This window comes from Ziziphus jujuba, chromosome 2, assembly GCF_031755915.1.
Source record: "Ziziphus jujuba cultivar Dongzao chromosome 2, ASM3175591v1".
In the NCBI taxonomy this organism is placed as follows: domain Eukaryota; kingdom Viridiplantae; phylum Streptophyta; class Magnoliopsida; order Rosales; family Rhamnaceae; genus Ziziphus; species Ziziphus jujuba.
In genome coordinates this window covers 7297232-7318982 of record NC_083380.1, presented here as the reverse complement: position 1 = coordinate 7318982, position 21751 = coordinate 7297232, and the positions used below count along the sequence as shown (strand labels likewise).

General features: G+C 37.2%; 1 protein-coding gene across 1 annotated transcript; it reads right to left on the bottom strand.

Annotated features, from left to right (window-relative positions):
• Positions 1–9274: 9274 nt before the first annotated feature.
• Positions 9275–10399, bottom strand: LOC132800632 (uncharacterized). The gene is made up of 2 exons (XM_060814791.1): positions 9852–10399; positions 9275–9696 (listed from the first exon to the last, which is right to left on the bottom strand). Exons 1-2 carry the CDS (start codon positions 9900–9902, stop codon positions 9439–9441), a joined length of 309 nt encoding a protein of 102 aa, XP_060670774.1. The 5' UTR covers positions 9903–10399; the 3' UTR covers positions 9275–9438.
• Positions 10400–21751: the final 11352 nt, after the last annotated feature.

Genomic DNA, 21751 nt, shown 5'->3' with positions numbered 1-21751 from the left:
TTCTGCTACGTAATGTGCTTGTAGTTCCTTCTAACTTTCACCTCCATTGCTGTCACCACTCACGCCAGTTCCATGTATATACAGCTTGTATGGATAAATTGTTTTCTTAAGAGGGTAAAGCTAAATGTGTTATTATTTTTCTCTGGTTAGAATTTCTATCTGAATTCCTCACACGTTTCTCTAATGTCTCTTAAGTTGAAATTCTGATCAAACTGTTAAAAGCTTGTTACGCCTTCAGATTTCTTCGATAACATGTCTGCAGCATGTATGAACTACAAAAAGCAGTTTTTTGTTACATGTGCACTTTTTAAAAGCTACATGTGAAGCTCCAAAAGTTCTTAACAGGCAATTTAGAAAACAATGTTAAAGTTCGATCACATGCCAACACTTATAAAACTGCTAAGAAGTTCAAGCTAGACTGGAATAACCAAAAGTTTGGCAGTTGATTTTGACAATTTTGGCTATGTTTATCTATTATTATCAACCCCAAAAAATTTGAGTTTCAATACCATATTAAGTTGCCCTATCATTTATGAAGCTGAAACAGTACAGTTAACAAAATTGATACTGCTTTTGGTATTTTGTAGTTGGTGGTTACACAAAAGTATGTGAATAAAACCTCAAGATTTGACAGGGTATTAAAATGCAAAGCTATTTAACATGCTAGAGGCCTTTCTACTTGTTAATCACTTAGTGACTGCTAAAGCCTATCTATTCAGCAATATTTCGATTCCTAGAAATATGTCGGTTTTCCAATGCAAATGGTTATTATTTCTTTGTTCATTGTGAATGAATGAAAGGGTTCCCCCACTTTTCCATTATTATTATTATTGTTATTTTACATTTTTTACATTATCGGAGAAGATGTAGTGTGCTTAAAATTACCATCACAAGATAACTATATATATATATATATATGATATAATGTTGGGAACCAGAGAGCTATTAACAACAAACATCGCACTTAGAATCATCTTAGCCTAACCAATTTCTTATAGCACAAAGCAATAATTAAGCTCCAAGCTTCAGCTCCTTTATGGTTTTTATAACAATAGCCATAACAAGTTCAAGCTGGAAAATCCATAACATATCTGCAACATGTATGAATCACAAAATCAGCATGTGAAGCGATACAAGTTCTTATTGCCAATTTAGAAAACAATATTAATATACGGTTCCAATACTTGTCCAATCAATTAGAAGTTCAATCCAAAATGGAATTTCCAAAAACTAACCAGTTCCAACATCAGAATTTCTCTTCCTTCTTTTTTTTTTTTTTTTTTTTTTGTGTGTGTGTGTGTGTGTGTGTGTGTGTGTGTGTGTTAACGGACACCATGTTCTGCTGTGATATTTGCAGGATAATGAGAAGTCTATAGCAGGCACAGGTGAGTTAGAATGACTTACATTTCCTACATTTGAATGACAAGTCAATCTTAGTACTTGGTGTAATCGATGGTTTGCTATGCGTTATGAACCAAAACACAATTGAAGTTGTTTCTAGCTTTGCTTTCAAAGGCAAGAGATTAAGTCCTCAACACCTGTATGGTGCCATTGAAAGATGCCAAGGAAGAAGGCTTAAGAAGATGTTAGTATTGCAGGATTTCCAGAAGTGCTTGGCCACCCATCTTTCTTGACTGTAGGGATAAAAAGTTTCCACCACAAACAATTAGGTACATAGGATGTGGAAACTCAACAAGTAATTCAGATCACACTGATAAATACAAGGAAATTTGGTCTTCAATGTAGCCTGTAGAACTGTATGACTGTTATTGTTTTCATTCATAAAACCATAAGCAAATCTTTTGCTCTTCGATTTTAAAGATATTATTACTTAATGGAAAATTTGGTAGTTACACAGAAGCAAATGAAGGGGTACAAAATATTTGCTAGAGTAATGAGAGGCAGGGCATCAAAGCTCTAAGCCACCAGCTAGAGGTCTTTCACTTGTTTAACCATTCCATAATATAGTACACGGCTCCCAGATAATTCATGACCCAACCAAATTGTCAAATAACACTTTTATAAGAAATTCAAGCTATAATGGAATTCCCAAAAGTTTATCATTTACAAACATCAAAACTTCTATTTTTTGACAGTCAGAAAATGCTACAAGTCAACGACTATAATCAAAAGCACTAGAGCTCTTACAAATCATATTGGAAGCACATTTATAATTATAAAGGAAGAAGCTTTTTATAATTTTTCAATCATTTCAAACATTAGAGAATCTTTATGAAATCATTGGGATGAATAATGAATGGTCATCATCTCCAATGCTTTTGCATTCTTGAGCAAGTACTTTATCAGCTCCGTCTCGTCCTGCTTTCCCTTAATCTCCATTTCTACTTTCTTCACTGAGTGGACAAATTCCATATTTTGAGACTCCCAGTACTGTGCGTTATGTCTCCACCTGTGATGAGTTGAGGAAGACTAAAATTAGAGAGAAAACAACATTGCAAATAATGTAAACGTGTAGGTTAGAGTCTACAAATATGAGTATTTGAAGATAAATTCTAGTCAAGAATGACTCTTTTATCTAGTATCAGATACCATATGTCACCTAAGTATAAACCATTGTTTCTGAATTACATATGAACATAATGACATGATAATTCACGTGGAGTGACATTCTCATACATCTAGTATTCCATTACTTACAAGACTGTAACTGGAATATCCATATCGTCTTAAGCCTATTTTCAGAACATTCAAATGTGGCGTCGAATTGAGTAATGCAACTCTAGAAGGGATTTCATCAGCCAAACCAGTGCGTATTAGAGTCAATGAATGCACGTTATGAAATAGTGGCAGCCTTCCTTGCAAAAATATTTCCTACAAGGTTTAAGAGTGTTCAGTGCCCATTTTTTTTATGGAAACAAATAAATTCACATATATAGCTGATGAAATAAGATAGGCAAACAAAAATATATAATGATGATGAGAAGCAACCTTAACACAGTAATCAGTGATACAGATGGATGAAACTTGGGATATCGTTTGAATAGCTTTAGCAATGATTTCTTTACGTGAGGAATCTCGTCTAGTAAGTATTGATATATCAGAACACCGTAGAGACAGGAAATTTCCTTCAAAAGAGTAATGGGAAACCCATCCACCCCAAGAAAGCTATTGAAAATTTGGAGCATGTAATGTAAGTGAGTGTACAGGGCACTTTCTGGGGTCTCCATTCCAAATACTGGGCGCTTTCTGGGGTCTCAATTCCAAACTATATGTAGATATTGAAGACTCTCTGCTGAAACCTTGATATAGATATCACCAAGAGGAAATCCCTTCACATCCTCAATTGCTAAGTCTTCAAGTAATGAAGAAGTAATGTTAAGCTCATCATCCATAAAAGCAACATCAATAAGGTGTAACATCTTCAATGTCTAGAAGTGGCACAATCGAAACCGTCAGATGTTTCAAAGTCAAATTCTCAAGCCCCCCAAGAGGAAATCTTCAATTTCTAGCAGCTCAAAATCCATTCACCAAGTGGCACAATCGAAACCGTCAGATGTTTCAAAGTCAAATTCTCAAGCCCCCTAAGGTGATATCTCTGCTGAAACCTTGGTATAGATATCACCAAGAGGAAATCCCTTCACATCCTCAATTACTAAGTCTTCAAGTAATGAAGAAGTAATGTTAAGCTCATCATCCATAAAAGCAACATCAATAAGGTGTAACATCTTCAATGTCTAGCAGCTCAAAATCCATTCACCAAGTGGCACAATCGAAACCGTCAGATGTTTCAAAGTCAAATTCTCAAGCCCCTCAAATTCAGTACCAGTGGGCAAGATTAGGAAACCATTAGGACCCAAATTCACCTCCAATTCTCTTAAAGATTTACAACCCAATATTCATCTTCTGTCAAAAGGAGGACACCAATCTTGTGTAACACCAAAAAAACCTTTCGACCATTACACTTGATTGCATTAGATATCCAGCGGTCATGGATAAAATCTCCAACATTAATACCAAGATTTTCGCAACAAATCTCTACTTTAAGTTTACCTATTATTGTTATCTCCACGATGCAAGTTCAAAAACCAGTTTGTAAATTTCCAAAACCTGGAGATTTCAGTGCGGTCATGGAAAATTTTTACCACAATGTTCAAGAATGGTGTCGACACGCAGAGTTCTCTGCATCTCTTAGATAGAGTAGAAACAATGGTGTCAACATGCAGAGTTCTCTGCATCTCTTAGACAGAGTAGAAACTCTTGCAACGTCCAAAGAATTTCATGAAATATGTCTTTCTCAAGATTGGTGAAAAGATCGGAATTATCATATTGATTGCTTTTATGAAAATTCTAATACTTCTAATTAATCCCTTCAGAGGGAAAAAACGAAACTCAAAGATAGTGAGCTTAACACTACTAACCTTGGTCCAGCCTTTTGTTTCCTATACCATGGCAAAGAGGGCTTGAAAGCAGAGAATTTTCTTTTGGGGTTTGGAGGATTTGTAAAGAGAGTTTAATACAATGGCATAGAGAGAGAGAGAGAAAGCTTGAAGCAGAGAGAATCTCTTTGGTTGAAAGAAATGGACAAAGAACGTGAAAAAAAGGGAGGGAAAGAATTAGAAAGAGAACATTAACAAAGAAAGAGAGAGAGAGAAGGAAAAAATGATTACTCTGTCTAAGAGATGTAGAGAACTCTGCTTGTGGACACCATTCTTGAACATTGTGGTCAAAAATTTCCATGACCGCAATGAAATCTCCAGGTTTTGGAAATTTATAAACCGGTTTTTCAACTTGTATGGTGGGGATAACAATAATAGGTCAACTTAAAGTAGAGATTTGTTGCGAAAATCTTGGTATTAATGTTGGAGATTTTATCTGTGACCGCTGGATATCTAAGGCAATTAGGTGTAATGTTCAAAAGGTTTTTTTGGTGTTACATAAGATTGGTGTCCTCCTTTTGAATGAATTGGGTTGTAAATCTTTAAGAGAATTGGAAGTGAATTTGGGTCCTAGGGCTAACATATATATATATATATACTGTAGTCAATCCCTTCACACAAAAGACTACTTTCGTCACTAAACTTCATCCCAGTTTGCTTGGCGATATACCAGAGAAACCTTCGAAGCAGAGAGCTTTTTTAGGGTTAGGAGGCAACAGAGATATAGACAACGACTTTAAAAAGGGAGATAATGTGAAGACTCCTAGTGGCATGCGGACTCCTATCCTATTCTTATCTCCTATTGGCATGCAGACTTCTATTCCTATTTAACACAATTATATCTGAAATTTAAAGTTGAATTGTCAGGACCCGTCCAGAATTCCTTCCTCGGAACCCTAGGCAAGCCCTGATCCCAGGGAAACCCTACCGAACCCTCCAACGGAAAATCCGGCAGAGCCTCCCCTAAGGGATTTACTTACCACAAACTACCTGCACTGAAAACATACTTCTATAAACATCCCCTTATTCCTCCCGCAAACTACAAATTGATTCCACAAATTGCAGCACTTCAAATAAAAACAACAGCAACCCAGTGCATAAAAATAGCTACACGTCCAATACAGTATACAGAGCATTATACAACAAATGTGGAATTTATAAAATGACAGATAAAGAAGCAATACAAGATACAGAGGAAAAAGGGAAGAAATACTTCTTGAACCTTCGGCAACGAACTGAGACGTTGGGCTCGCCCCGGACAATCAACGTCTCCAACCTGAACCTAGGGGAACGGAATTTAAGAGTGTGAGATGCTAATCATCTCAGTGAGTGACCCTATCTACTATACAATATAATACCACGGTAATACAGTAGATAGATAATAATTAATTGGAAAAATAATAATTTCTCTCAAAACCCTTACAATTCTCTCAGTTGGAAAAGTTCCCCTTTTAAAACATTTTCACAAAACCCTTGTACGTACTTCCCAAAAACCAAGGAACCAAACAAATTAATAAACAACAAATAAACAAATAAATACCCCAAATATAAATAAACTGCAATAAATTATAATAAATAATTTTAGAACACCTTTGGGGTTTAAAATATTATTTGCAATTTACACCGACGCACCACACCATATACCGGTGATGCCCTCCGATACCCAGCGTCCTGAGCACCGACTGGCGGAGGGTTAAAGAGAGAAACCTGCAACGGTCACTTCGGCGTCCCGACAGTACCGCTGCTAAAACCATTAACCCGGCCAAGGGGGGGGGGGGGGGGGCGGCTGTGCACAACAATAACCTTGCCTGCCCACGGTCCAATGGCAACTCACGGGTGAAGTAATAACCGTGCGCTAAACCACATAATAACCGTGCACTACCACGTGTCCATACACCATACACCAGAACACCAATACTGTATGAGTGCGTCTAAAAATAAACATTAATAACCAACCGTACCGTTTTTCCAAAAACCACCGTGGGAAATACATTAAATTCTCACACTTACCATCCCACATATTTTTATTCAATAACCCGGTACGAAACAGCAATAACAACAACCACAATTTTCTCGAAATACGAGATGCAACCATAAAAATACCGCAGGCATAATTTATAAAATTTAAACAAATATTTTCGTAAAATATTTAACCCAATTATGCCCGGAAAATCAATTTTAAAAATTACGTACAAATACTACCAAAATACACCTTGCTCATGCATAATAAATTAAACCACAATAAAATAATAATCAGGAATTTTTCTAATAACCCCAAAATTTCATTCAGCACCAATGGGTAAATATATATATATATATAAAATAATATTTTTCCCGATTGTATTTAAAATACACCACATGAGCACAAATTACAGATATCAAATTAATACCACATAAATACAAGTAATTACCCCAAAAATATTTTTAAAGGTGGGTCACTCACCTGGAGCACGAAATTAAACTATGATCCACCACGGGATCAATTTCACGACTCACCGGTGCTCCTAGAACAAAATTCACAGACAGTCAAATAAATTAATATTTTAATCGGATAAATAATACCCGGTACCCAGGGGGTCAAACACAAACTTTAACCAAAATAGGCGAATAATATACCGAATCGAAGCTCGTGGAACGAGGATCACAAATCCGGTCTCCATCGACCCCAATTCCGTCGGAGGTGGCCGGAATTTGGTCGGGAAGCTTCAGCCGGTTTTGATCTTGAGGGATCTTTCAAACGGTGGGGATTTTGGGCAATCTAACCCCGGAAATGGACTCAGAGGGGTCGAAAATAGTGGGATAGAGGTATGGGATGGGCTGGGTTGGTCGGAAACGGCGAGAATCGCCGGAAAAATTTCACCTCGCCGCCGCAACTTCTCCGGCCCGATCTGGGCACGTCCGGCGGCGGCTGGCCGGGAAACTTGGTGACCGAGGTAGGCTTGGACGGTGGCCAGCGCGTGTAGCATTCCGGCGACTGAAATCCGGTGAAACGCCGGTCAAACAAGGAAAGGCAGAGAGTCAAAGGAGAGAGAAAGGGAGAAAAAAAATTTTCTGCATTTTGTCTCACGGGCTCGGGGAAGAAGGGAAGGAAAGGGAAAGGAAAAAAAAAAAAAGAAAAAAAGAAAAAAGGAAAGTGTTTTCCCACGTGGGGAAAAGAAAAGAAAAAGAAAAAGAAAAAGAAAAAGAAAAAGGAAAAGAAAAAGGAATAAAATATATATAAAAATAATTAAATAACAATATTATTATTCAAAATAATAATAAAAATAATTTGATTTTAAACATGGTTGACATGTGGCATTTCACCATGGTGACACATGGCCATCTTCATTGAGTCACACGTGGCACATCGTTACGCGTTTAAAAATAATATTAAAATAATACAATATTTGAAAAACTTTACAGGTCCATAACTTTCAAACCACATGTCCAAATCGGACGTGCCGCTAGTCTACGGATTCGTATCGATGAGCACTTCACAACCATGCATGAGTCAATGCTCAACCTTGCATGAATAAAAAGTCAACCCCGGCACCCCTTGGATAGTTTGGACCTCAACTTGTTTTGCTCAAAACTTTCAAACCGTAGCTCCGTTTTCAACGTGCTACCAGTCTACGAACTCGTGCCAACGCGTACTTCGTAACGGTACCTCAGTCAACCTAGAATTCCAACCGGATCAAAAAGTCAACTTTTGACCTCTTGGGTCAACGGTCAACCGTCAACCTCGGTCAACGTGCACGGATTCCGGTGCGATTTGGGACGGGGTGTTACATGAATTATATTTTACCCCTTGATTACAAGGATTACTACATATCCTCCTACTGAATTACTAGTTTAAATAAAAACAATTCAAAATTTAATTAAATTATCAAAACTTTAGTTCAAATGTGCATAGGTAATGTACAGTAATCAGAAAATAAAGGGTATATATGAAAATTTTTAAAACTGCAAAGGTATTTGTGTAATTGAATCCTATCACTTGCATTATGAAGAATAATAGGACGTTCTATTGCTTTCTAACTTTCACCTCCATCATTGTCACCACTCATCATTCCTTATCCATCTACATAGCTTGTATAAGTAAATGGTTTATGTCATTTTTAGAAGACATAAATTGCTGTCTTAAGAGGATAAAGCTATATACGTTATTCTTTTCCCTTGGTTTGATGTTTTGTCAGAATTTTAGTTGCCAGGAAGAGTAAACTTTCCTCTCAAATGTTTCTCTAATGTCTCATAAGGTAAAATTCTTAACAAACTGTTAAAAAGCTTGTTACTGATGATGTTTAAGTTCGAGGATTTACCCTCATGATTTTTATAAGAAAATTCATAACAAGTTCAAGCTAGAAAATTGATAGCATATCTGCAGCATGTATGAATCACAAAAGCTAAATTTGATTCGTGAAGCAGCAAAAGTTTTATAGCCAATTAAGAAGACAATATTAACATACAGTTACATGCCAACACTTACAAATCTATAAGAGGTTCAACCGTAGTGAAATTACAAAAAGTTAAAGGTGTACAAACATCAGAATCTCTATTGTTCATGTTTCATCAAGATGTTTGGAATGGTTTTGATTGAGATATCTTGATCTTTCATCAAATAAAATATGAAGGAGCTATAAGTTCCATAACAAAACTGAAACAATTTACAAACACAGATTCTCACTTGTTGTTCAGAGCCATTGAGTTTGCCTTAACCATTTGAAGTATATAATAAACCTAAAACATCTTCCACTTATGTTTAAGTTTTGAGGATTTACAGTCAGTTATTATGATTTCTATATGAAAATCCATAAGCTGCAGCATGTATGAATCTGAAAAGCTACATTTGTTTTGTGAAGCTCCAAAAGTTCATATAGCCAATTTAGAAGACAATATTAACATACAACTACATGCCTACAGTTAAAAATCCACAAGAAGTTCAACTATAGTGATATTACAAAAAGTTAACCATGTTTAAACATCAGAATCTCTATTTGTTGACTGTCAGAAAATGGCTATAATTAAAAGACTGAAATCAGAAGCGCACCAGAGTTTTCACAAATTACACTGGATGGAAATATAAAGCAATACGGGAAGAAGCTATTTGGAATTCTTCAATCTTTCTAATCGCAGATTCTCTACATAATACAGCTTTATAAAGAATGGTCATCTTCTTCAAAGCTCTTGCATTTTTTAGCAAATACTTTATCAGCTCTATCTCATTGTTCTTTCCCTCAATCTCCATTTCAACTTCCTTCAATGAGTGGACAAACGGAAGGCTTTGAGACTCCCAATACTCTGCCCCATGACTTATCTTCTCCTGTCATTATGTTAACCAAGATAAAAGTAGTTAAGGGAAAAACCAGACCACGAATAATGAATTCTCATTTTTGTATTATATATGTTATATATTTGAATTGTCATTTTTATTTATACAGTAGTCGTGACAATTTTCCCAGACATGGTACGACTTACCTCTTTGGAACAGGGAATCCCCAGTATTTTCAGAGTATTCAATTGTGGCATCGATTTGAGTAACAAAACTACAGATGTAATTTCGTCGAGGGGATTGGTGCGTTTTAGAGTCAATGAAAGCAAGTTACAAAATTCAGGCAACAACTCTGGCGAAGAAATTTCCTACAAGGTTAAGAATGTTGAGTGCCCAATTTATATGGAAAAGAATAAGTTCACATGGCTGATAGAAGAAACAGAAACAAAAACAAAAACTAGCGATCATTGGAAACAAACCTCAATGGAAACATCACGTATACTCATCGATGAAACCCAGTGCATTGATTGAAGAACTTTACCAATGATTCCATTATCCAAGGACTTGTACTCATTGTTGGCAATTGAAGTATGTTCTATAGATATATCAGAATGGCACAAAAACTCTAAATTTCCTTCACAAGAGTAATTAGAAGCAGAGCCAGCCCAAGAAAACCGTTCAAGTTTTGGAGCATGTAATATAAGTGACTGTGAAAATTCTTCATCACTGGGCAATATTATACGCAGATTTTTAAGCCTCTACACTGAAATTTTGATTTGGAAATAATCAGGGAAATCATCATCATCAATTATTAAGTCTTCAATTGATGAAGAACTAATGTTGATCCCATCTACCATTCAACTCCATGAAGGTATACCATCTTCAGAGACTTGCAGCTCGAAATCCAGTCACCAAACTCACTTGGAACCATCCCTTCTTTCAAGGTCAAATTCTCAAGCCCCCCAAACGAAGCAGAGGGAAACTTTACCCAGGCATCAGAAACCGTCGACAACTCCAAATCTCTTAAAAATGCAGAATTCAAAACAGCACTAGGCAAAGTAAAGGTGCTAAAAGACTCCAAATCCAAACAAATCTTTCCAACATTACACCTGGTTGCCTTGAGTAACCAGTTACCCATGTGAAATTCAATATCTTCTTGAGACCTAAGATTACAAATTTTTACTTCAAATTTATGTATATTGACCCCATTACGCAAGGACATAAACCGGTGTAGAAAAGCAATAAACTTGTAAAATTTTTTAAGGCCACAGAAATTTCCTAAATCAATGGTCAAGAATGGCGATGACAAGCAAATTTGTTTGCATCTCCTAGACAATGATGAAACTCTTGCAACGTCCCTAATATCAAGCAAAGAAAGAATTTTATGGAATAGAGTGTCCGGAAGATTGCTCAAAAATCAACTTTTTTGGATTTACATCGACATTCCATTTGGTTTTATGAAAATTCTAAGTCACTGAAACTACTTTTACAGACACCCAACCAGAGGATATAAAGCTGTATAATATATAAGTCTTTTCTTTAAAGTGGGTCTAGTTGGATATGTTCTATTTTTTACAAGTCTTTGTAAGTGAGTAAAGAAAGCTTGGTCTTCCATCTTTTCTTATCTCTTGGAAAGTTTTATGTTCTAGCAGGTCCCTTTTGCATTCACATAAGAGGTTACTATTGAATACCATTTTCTGACCTATGTCAGTTGTTAATTACTCATTTTTACTGATTCAGCTTGTCTTTGTTTTCTGGTTGATTGATCCATTGATTATCTTATTTATAATGTTTATTTTAAAAAGTGTTTCATGTTTCATCAAGATGTTACCGCATATTTTGATAAAGTAAAAAATTTACGAGTTTTTGATCTTTCAGCTAATATGATTGGAGCTAGCTGCCAAGTTTTATAACCAGCACTATGTTCAGACACTCTGGCTCTCCCTTTGGCATGTAGACTCCTATTTGACACTTAGGTAAATGCACCTTTATCCTCCTAAATTTCTATACGTTTGTTATTTTACCCCCCTGGTTCCAAAAATTACTACATTGCCCCCTACTATTATTTTAAACAAAAATAATTAACATTATAAAAAATTTAGTTTAAATGGCTACAGGTTATGTACAGTAGTCAGAAAATAGAGGGTATATATGAAAATTTTTAAAATTAACCAGGTGTTTGTTTGTCTAACTGACCCTAATATTGATATTCTGAAGAATCAGACATTCTGCTATGAAAATGTCCTATTGCTTTCTAACTTTCACCTCCATTGCTCTCTCAACTCATCCCAGTTCCATCAAATATGGATTGTACAGGTAAATGATTTATTCACTTATACTAAACATAAATTGTTCTCTTAAGAGGATAAAGCAATATATGTTATTATTTTTCAGATGTTTTTTTTGAATTGTGGTTGTTAGGGATGTGTCAACTTTCTCCAACTTGTTTCTCTAATGTCTCATAAGATGAAATTCTTATCAAACCGTTATTAAGCTTGCTTTGTCTTCAGATTTATATTATTATTATTCGATTGATGGAGTTATGTGTTGAGATAAAAGTTCCTTTTTTGACAAGTTATTTTCCAAGTGGGTGAAGGAAGCTTGATCTTCTATTGGAAATTCTGTTTTATGTGACCCTTTAAGCATTCACATAAAAATTTACTAGCTATTTCAAAAAATATAAAAAAAAAAAATCTGTTATTTTTTTGCTAATTATATGTCAGAATCATACCCCTAGTCCTCACGGAACCTTAATAACTATACAATCACTTGATTGTAGCACTAAATATTGTCTTTTTGTTTCATCTTCGTCTGGCTTTCCTTCATCTTTTCCCTCAACTTTGCTAATTCTTTCTCGATCCTTTGGAAGTGGTTCTCTCACTATAAATCATTGCACCATTTTATTATTAATTGTTTGCTTGAAACTGATGCTAGGTAACGCGCCTTTGGTCATTAGAGAGCTAAAAATGTGTGGAAGAATATTTCAACCCAGAAACAGCCCTGTAGTCGGCTTAGATGAGAGCAAGGTAATCTGAACTCACCAATTTTATTGTATGGTTTTCCTTATGTTTTCCCTTTTCCTATTTGCTTTTTCTGTATTTGATAAGCTTACGTGGTATAAAAATTGATTAAATTAACAACTGCTATAAGTATATCAAATATATCGTAGCCATCATAAATAGTCATTTACCTACCTATTTATGAAACAATTTCTTTCTTCTTTCCAGACATGGATATATAGGAAAGGTAATGGCATTATACTTGGATGTTATGTAAATGGGATGCTACATAACTTTTCCGAATCTTTGAATAGGATATTATAATTGCAAAAAAGATAGTTAAGAGTATTCATTCTTAGTTACTGATAAGAAACGGGCTGAAAAGTTATAAACTACATAGTTAGCTCTAACTAAACAAGTAACTTGTAATTGAGCAAGCATGTTCTGCCATGGTATTTGCAGGATAATGAGAAGTTTATAGGAGACATGAGCCTGTAAGATTGTCAACATTCCTTAGAACTACAAAGGAATGACAAATCAACCTTGGTCCTTGGTAGAACAGATGGTGTGCTAGGAATTTTGAACCATAACAGAGGTGAAGTTGATCCTAGCATCGTTTTGGAAGGCAACAGATCAAGTTCTCAACACCCACGAAGGCATTAAAAAAAAAAAAAAATGTTGCCACCACACACCAAAATAGGTACATCAAGATGTGGAAATTCAACTAGTAATTCAGATCACACTGTTAAATACAAGGAAATTTGGTCTTCACTCTTCAATGTAGCATTGAGAACTGTATAATTGTTATTGTTTTCATTCATATAAATAATTTATATATGCTGTGCTCTTCGATTTTTGAGAGCTGTTTTCCATCCTTTTTAATGTCTCTTCTATTTCCATATTATATCTTGTTGGAAAGTTGGTGGTTTACACAGAAGCATATGAAGGGGAACAAAAATTTGATACAGTAGGAGAGGCAGGTTATCAGAGTGCCATACAACCAGCGTGTTAGAGTTCGTTCACTTGCTGAACCCCTTCCTTAATGGCACAGGCTGCGGAAAGTTCATGATACAACCAATTTCCCTAATAAAACTTTTTAAATTAAGAAGTTCAATCTATGATGGAGTTACTATAAATTTATCAATCTTCAAACATCAAAATTTCTATTTTTTGACAGTCCAGATAGACTAAAATTACAAACTTTATGCATTTTATAAGTCCTTGTATATGTTAATATATATATATATATAATTTTTTTAATTATAGTTAGTTTATCATTTTTCATTTTTTTTGTTGTTGCTATTATTATTATCATTATTAGTAGTAGTAGTAGTAGTAGTTGTAGTAGTTGTGCTTCACAACTTCAGAAAACATGGTTACCATTGCTATCATTGACTTTTGTGTTTATAAACTGCCTTTAGAATATTAACCATCTCTGTCAAGTCAATGCCACCTTTTTTTTTTTCTTTAAAAGACCAGTAGACTATAAATAATATCAAATTAACCCCCCTAAAATAATAAATTAACAAAATTAATATCTCCTAGCTTCTTATATATTGGCAGGCAGTGAGCCGGCTCCAAACATCCCCATTTCCAACCTCTATCTCAAACATTAAGGACAAAGGCAGTTCTCTCCCAGCTGCTTCTTCCATCAATAGAAGTTTGGCTTCTCCAGCTTTTAAAGAGATAATAGAGATTTCAAGTCCTTAACCATGAGTCAAATATTGGCTTCAAAGATTTGAAGGTGCAGTTCGTGATCTTGACAACATATTGGATGGATTTTGCACCGAGGCTTTGAGGCATAATGTGAAGTACTCTTGGTTTGAAATGACTAAGGAGGTATACATTCTCTTCGCAACCTCAAACCAGTTTGCTTTTAGATTAAAGAAGCATATTGGATAAAACATATTAGGGAGACACTTGATGATCTTAAAGCTGATAGAACTTTTGGTTCACTAGTTTTGCTTGTCCTGCAAGAAACATGCTATACTAGTACTCACTAAGAGAAAATACTCAATTCTTTTGTACATGAAGAAGAAGTTTTTGGGAGGGATGATGAAAGTCCAGAAGATATTGATTATCCTTACAGATTTGGAGGTCTTTTTTTCAAGAAGCGAGGAAAAATGTATGAATATTATAAGTTATTTGTTGTGGTTCTCTGACCACTTTAGAGAAGAAATATGAGAAGAAAATAAAAAGAATTCTATTAATTGCTTAGAAATAGAATACAAAAATACAAAAACTTCTCTCTCTTGGATTCTCACGTGGAATCTCTCCCTACACCCTCCAATTCTCTCTGGAATTGCTCACTCTTCTCTCAAGCTCTCTCTGGAACTTAAACACTCTCTCTCTCGGAGTTTTCTCTCAATATTCCTCACTTGGGATAATATTGATGCTCTCTTGGCTTGGTTTGCATGCAACGGGAAGGAGCCTATTTATAGGCAAGCATGGCCACAATCTTCAACAGCTTAGCCCACAATTGTTGATTGGTGCAGCAATGGTGTCAAGAATGGTGGCTGTCAAAAATGGTGGCTGTGGTTGGTGTGGTTGGTGCGGCTGGACTTCACAATTCTCCCCCTCCAGCTGCATTTAAAACTGATGGTCATCTACCATCTATTCCAGCTATGTCTCTGCATAGCTTCAGCTTCTCTTGAGCAACAACTTTTGTTAGCATATCTGATGGATTCTCTTTTGTGTGGATCTTCATCAGTTTCAGCAACTGTTGATCTATTACTTCGCGTATCCAATGATAGCGAATATCAATGTGCTTTGTACGGGAATGATACATTGAGTTTTTGCTCAAATCCATGGCACTTTGGTTATCACAATGTATCTTGTAGTCTTCTTTCTTGATGCCCAATTCTGTGAGAAAACGCTTTAACCACAACATTTCCTTACCCGCTTCCGCTGCGGCAATGTACTCTGCTTCAATAGTGGATAAAGCAACACACTTCTGCAATCTTGACTGCCATGACACAGCTCCCCCTGCAAAAGTGTAGAGATAACCTGATGTAGACTTTCTATTATCAAGGTCTCCGGCCATATCTGCATCTGTATAGCCTTCTAAGATTGGATCACCTCCCCCGTAGCTCAAGCACAGCTTCGATGTACCTTTAAGATACCTGAGAATCCATTTGACTGCTTCCCAGTGTTTCTTTCCAGGATTTGAAAGAAATCTGCTCACAACACCTACTGCGTGAGCAATGTCTGGTCTGGTACACACCATTGCATACATCAGACTTCCTACCGCTGAAGAATATGGTACTGAAGCCATCTCCTCTATCTCTTCTTTGGATGAGGGGCACATTCTCTTACTCAACTTGAAATGATTTGCAAGTGGAATGCTGACCGGTTTGGCTTTATCCATGTTGAATCTCTTTATCACCCGTTCAACATACTTCTCTTGAGATAGCCATAACCTTCTATTCTTCCTGTCTCGGATTATTTGCATTCCCAAAATTTGTTGAGCTGGTCCTAAGTCTTTCATATCAAAGGACTTAGACAATTCTTTCTTCAGCTTACTAATCTTCATTGCATCTTGTCCAACGATCAACATGTCGTCCACATATAGCAAAAGTGCAATGAAGTTTCCACCTGAAAATTTTTGAATATAAACACATTGGTCTGCTGCAGTCCTTTTATAACCTTGACTCACCATAAACGAGTCAAACTTCTTATACCATTGTCTTGGTGCTTGCTTGAGGCCATACAAGCTCTTCTTTAGCTTGCATACGAGGTTTTCTTTCCCTGAAACCTCAAATCCTTCTGGCTGCTCCATGTAGATTTCTTCATGTAAATCACCGTGAAGAAATGCTGTCTTCACATCCATCTGTTCAAGCTCTAGGTTTAGACTTGCTACTAAACCAAAAATGACTCGAATTGAAGTCATTTTTACCACTGGTGAAAAAATCTCATCAAAGTCAATTCCTTTTTTCTGAAGAAATCCTTTGACCACCAATCGGGCTTTGTGTTTCACCACCCTTCCGCTGCCATCTTTCTTGAGCTTGAACACCCATTTATTCTTTAGTGCCTTTTTTCCTGTTGGAAGCTCAACCAACTCATAAGTATGATTTTTCTGCAAGGATTCCATCTCATCTTGCATTGCTTGCAGCCATTTTTCCTTCTCTTGATGAGAAATAGCTTCCTGGAAACCCTCTGGCTCCCCCTCTTCAGTAAGCAGAATATATTCAGATTCTGGAAATCTCTTTGATGGAATTCGGCCTCGCGCAGATCTCCGAACTTGTAAACCACTGGTTTCAGGAGATGTACCATCATCTGACCGCTGTGATGGCCCTTCAGCTGTTTGAGAGGATTGAGTCTCCCCCTGCTCAATATCCCCTTCTTCCTCCTGGTCTGCTTCTGGTATATCTTCATGCACTTCATTATCCTCTGTGGCTATTTGTGCTGGTGCTGGATTAGGACAAAAATTCTCGGCACTAGAACTACAATTAGGAGACATTCTGGGCTTTTCAATGTCTTCCATTTTCTGGTTTTCATGGAATACTACATCCCTGCTTCTAATAACCTTCTTTGTTTTCAGGTCCCATAACCTGTATCCGAATTCTTCATCTCCATATCCTATAAAGATGCATGGAGTAGATCTTGCATCGAGCTTCTGTCTAAGCTCCTTGGATACATGTACATAAGCTAAACAACCAAACACTCTTAAATGAGAGTAGGAGGGAATCTTACCCGACCACATTTTCTCCGGAATTTCAAAATTCAACGGTACTGACGGTGATCTGTTGATTACATAGCAGGCAGCACGAACAGCTTCTCCCCAGAATGGCTTTGGCAGCTTAGCCATACTGATCATACTTCTGACCTTTTCCATAATGGTTCGGTTCATTCTTTCGGCTATTCCATTATGTTGTGGGGTGCGAGGGACCGTCTTCTCATGTCGAATGCCGTGTCTTCTGCAGTAGGCATCGAACTCCTTGGAAGTATACTCGCCTCCATTATCTGAGCGGAGACATTTCAGCTTCTTTCCTGTTTCACGCTCTACCATGGTATGAAACAGTTTGAAGTAATCCAATACCTGGTCCTTTGTCTTCAAGAAATATACCCACACCTTCCGTGAAGCATCATCAATGAAGGTCAGGAAATATTTGTTGCCACCTAATGATTCCACCTCCATGGGACCACAAACATCAGAGTGCACCAGACTAAGCAACTCTGATCTTCTCGATGTAGAGGAACTGAAGGAGACTCTATGTTGCTTACCAAACAAGCAGTGATTACAAGGATCTAGCGCAGCATCCTTGCAAACAGTGATAAGCTTCTTCCTTACCAAAGTGGACAATCCTTTTTCACTCATGTGACCGAGTCTCTGGTGCCACAGATTTTGAGACGCCTCTCCTTCTGCAATGAGGCTATCTGCACATATCTTCACATGAGTCTTGTACAACGTTCCACAAATATGTCCTCGGTCGACAACTATGGCACCTTTCGTCATTTTCCATGTGCCTTTACTGAAGTAGTTGTCATAGCCTTCCTTGTCTAATGCTGCTCCCGAAAGTAGATTAAGCCGAAGGTCTGGAACATGACGGACATCCTTCAAAGTGATTGTACAACCAACATTCGTTTTTATCTGAATATCACCAGTTCCCATAATTTTTGCGAAACTGGAATTTCCCATCTTTACCGTACCAAAGTCTCCTGCTTTGTACGTTTTAAAAAAATCTCTGTGTGGAGTGACATGGTAGGATGCTGCAGTATCGACTACCCACTCAACATCTTGGGTTGATATATGAAGGCATGTCTCTTCTTCGGTGGAGCAGAGCGCCACTTCTCCTGTACAAGTGACTAGTGTCTCTCCATCCTTCTTCGGCTGATTACCTTGGAGTCTCTGCTCTCTCAACAATTTTCTGCAATTCTTCTTCATGTGACCCTCCAGGCCACAATGATAGCATTTATATGATGATTTTCTGTCGTCTGTAGATCTGCCTCTGCTCTTGCTCTTGCCTCTCCCCCTATCTCGACCACCTCTTTGCTGTCTTCCTCTCTCTGTGACGAGGGCATATGACTGATCCATGCCAATGTCCTTTCTCCTGGCCTCTTCATTAAATAGGGCATCCTTAACCATAGCCATAGTAAGTTTGCCATTCGGGGCCGAATTGCTGAGAGAGACTACCAATGTCTCCCAACTGTCTGGAAGAGAGCTTAGAAGTAGGAGGGCCTGATCCTCATCCCCTAGTTGGTAATCCACAGCAGATAGTTGATTTACCAAGCTCTGGAACTCACTGGTATGCTCGGCTACAGAAGTTCCACTCTGTAATGTGAGATGTACCAATCACTTAAGCAACAGGGCTTTGTTCCGAGCAGTCTTGGCCTGATACATGTTCTCCAATTTTTTCCAGAGGGCATATGCATCCATTTCCTTTGCTACATGATGGAAGACACTGTGGTCGATCCATTGCCTGATCTGACCGATCGTTTTCTTGTTTAATTTCTTCCATTCTGCTACTTTGTTGGGATCGGGGTTTTCTCCTTTAGCTTCTATAGGATCAAACAGATCCTTACAATTGAGGAGATCTTCCATCCGAGGTCTCCAAAGTGTATAATTTGTGGCAGTGAGCTTAACCATAGCTCCCGAAGATGATTCTTCCATTGACATTATGGCTTGACCAAAAATGGAGCTGAATTTGGCAAAACGGAGTTAACCGTTGCGTCCGGAACGGCCGAAAATGGTGGACTTGACTCTTCCGGGGTCAAAATATAATTACCATAAATTTTGGGGCAACAATGTAATTTCACAAAATTTCTGGGTCAACCTGCAAATACAGAAACTATAGGGGTCAATCTGTAATTTCCAATAGTTCAGGGGCTGTACCGTAATTTCAGAAACCTACAGGGGTCAATCTGTAATTTCCAATAATTTAGGGGCTGTTCCGTAATTTCTGAAAATATTGATGACGTGGCAGCCGATGCTGACATGTCAACACGTGGCAGATGACGTGGCTGTCGACGTGTCGGCTGGCGTGGCAGATGACGTGGCAGGGGTGTGCTGACGTGGCTGATGACGTGGCTGCTGACGTGGTCGTCTTCAACCTCCAGACGGCGCGTGCGGCGCGTGTGGCGCGTGAATTGTTGCAGAAATCTTTAGGCGGCGCGTGCGGGCGCGTGCGACGTTCTCTTGCTCTCCGGCGAACTTCGTTGTTCTCCTCTCGTCGGGCACTTTCACCTGGTATTGTCAAATTAATTATTTGAGCAACTTTTCGAAACACCAACTTGAAGAACAGTAGCTTTGTTTCTTCAAATTTTGGACCCAAGCTCTCGACCTGGGGCTCTGATACCACTTGTTGTGGTTCTCTGACCACTTTAGAGAAGAAATATGAGAAGAAAATAAAAAGAATTCTATTAATTGCTTAGAAATAGAATACAAAAATACAAAAACTTCTCTCTCTTGGATTCTCACGTGGAATCTCTCCCTACACCCTCCAATTCTCTCTGGAATTGCTCACTCTTCTCTCAAGCTCTCTCTGGAACTTAAACACTCTCTCTCTCGGAGTTTTCTCTCAATATTCCTCACTTGGGATAATATTGATGCTCTCTTGGCTTGGTTTGCATGCAACGGGAAGGAGCCTATTTATAGGCAAGCATGGCCACAATCTTCAACAGCTTAGTCCACAATTGTTGATCGGTGCAGCAATGGTGTCAAGAATGGTGGCTGTCAAAAATGGTGGTTGTGATTGGTGTGGTTGGTGCGGCTGTGGTTGGTGCGGCTGGACTTCACATTATTGTAAGATGAATGATCTTATGCATGATTTTGCAATTTTTGGTTGCAGGGAAACATAGCATCATAATAGAAGAAAATGCAGATACTTGGTATTTTCCTAATGGAAATATCCACCATATATGTTCTGGTATTGGGTTTGAAGGTCTTCAGATGCTTTAGCATGCTTATTTAAGGTAAATCCATAATGATATTTGACCGCTAAAATTTTGGAAACATAGAACTTTGAGGTATGCAGCTTCTTATAAGATAAAGCCTACTCAAAATTAGCATTACCAGATAAAAATGTGATATACTGCTTGGGATCTGATTACCAAACTAGAAAATCCATCACATACATTCAGCATGTATAAATCCCAAAAACCAACATGTGATGATCCAAAAGTTATTTTGGCCAATGTAGATAACAATATTAATGAACAATTACATGCCAACACTTCTAAGTCTATAAGAAGGTCAAGATAGAATATAATTACGAAAAGTTAAACCATGATTAACAAGAAACATAACAATTAGAATCATGTTGACCTGGATTATTTCTTATAAGCAATGTTTACGTTCAAGGCTTTGCCATTTCTTTATGATCTTTATAAGAATATCCATAGAAATTTTAAACTAGAAAATCCACAACATATATGAATCAAAAAAGTTACATCTGAAAAGTTCTTATACCAAATTTAGAAAACGATATTTTCATTAACATGACAAAACTTAAAATCATGGCGGATAGCAAGCTTCCTCTGCTAGCTTGCCAGTGGTCCCTACTTGCTTCCCTTACGACAGTATGATTAATGGTATTATATAGATCATGATGACGTATAACCCGATGAACAGGACAACAACCAACACCAAAATCCAACTTTATACAGCTTCATTTTCTATAGAGATAATTTAATAATATCCTCGTAAAAAAACTCTTCCTGTCCAATAGTGTAAAAGCTAATACAAAATTATGTTAAAGCTTTCAGTCTGATATAGCTGTGGGTTTGACAATTTTGGAACTCCTCAAGTGTTCGTTTTGAAGTTACATAATGGACAAGAACATGAAAGAAAGAAAAAAATTAATTATTGCTTCTGTTTACAAAAAGGAATTATGTGACATGAACATGATTTTTTTTTTAGTGAAAATGTGACATGAACATGATGGGTACGGATATTACCAAAAAGTATAGATATTCTTCGTTGAGAATATACTGCAATGTAGCCCATAGACTTACAATGGGCCTGCACCTATTATTGGTAGCACTTAGCATCCATTCCAAACATAAATTTATATTACCTGTCGTTATTCCAAAAGTAACATGATAGTGGCTGCTGATTAATTAAATAATTTTTATAATGTCAGCTAAATTGGTAGAACAAACTCAAATCA

Coding starts and splice junctions, on each gene's coding strand:
- LOC132800632 (XM_060814791.1), bottom strand. CDS start 9,902: ATGCCACAATTGAATACTCTGAAAATACTGGGGATTCCCTGTTCCAAA. Junction 9,697..9,851: donor GGATTCCCTGTTCCAAAGAG/GTAAGTCGTACC, acceptor ACATAATGACAG/GAGAAGATAAGTCATGGGGC.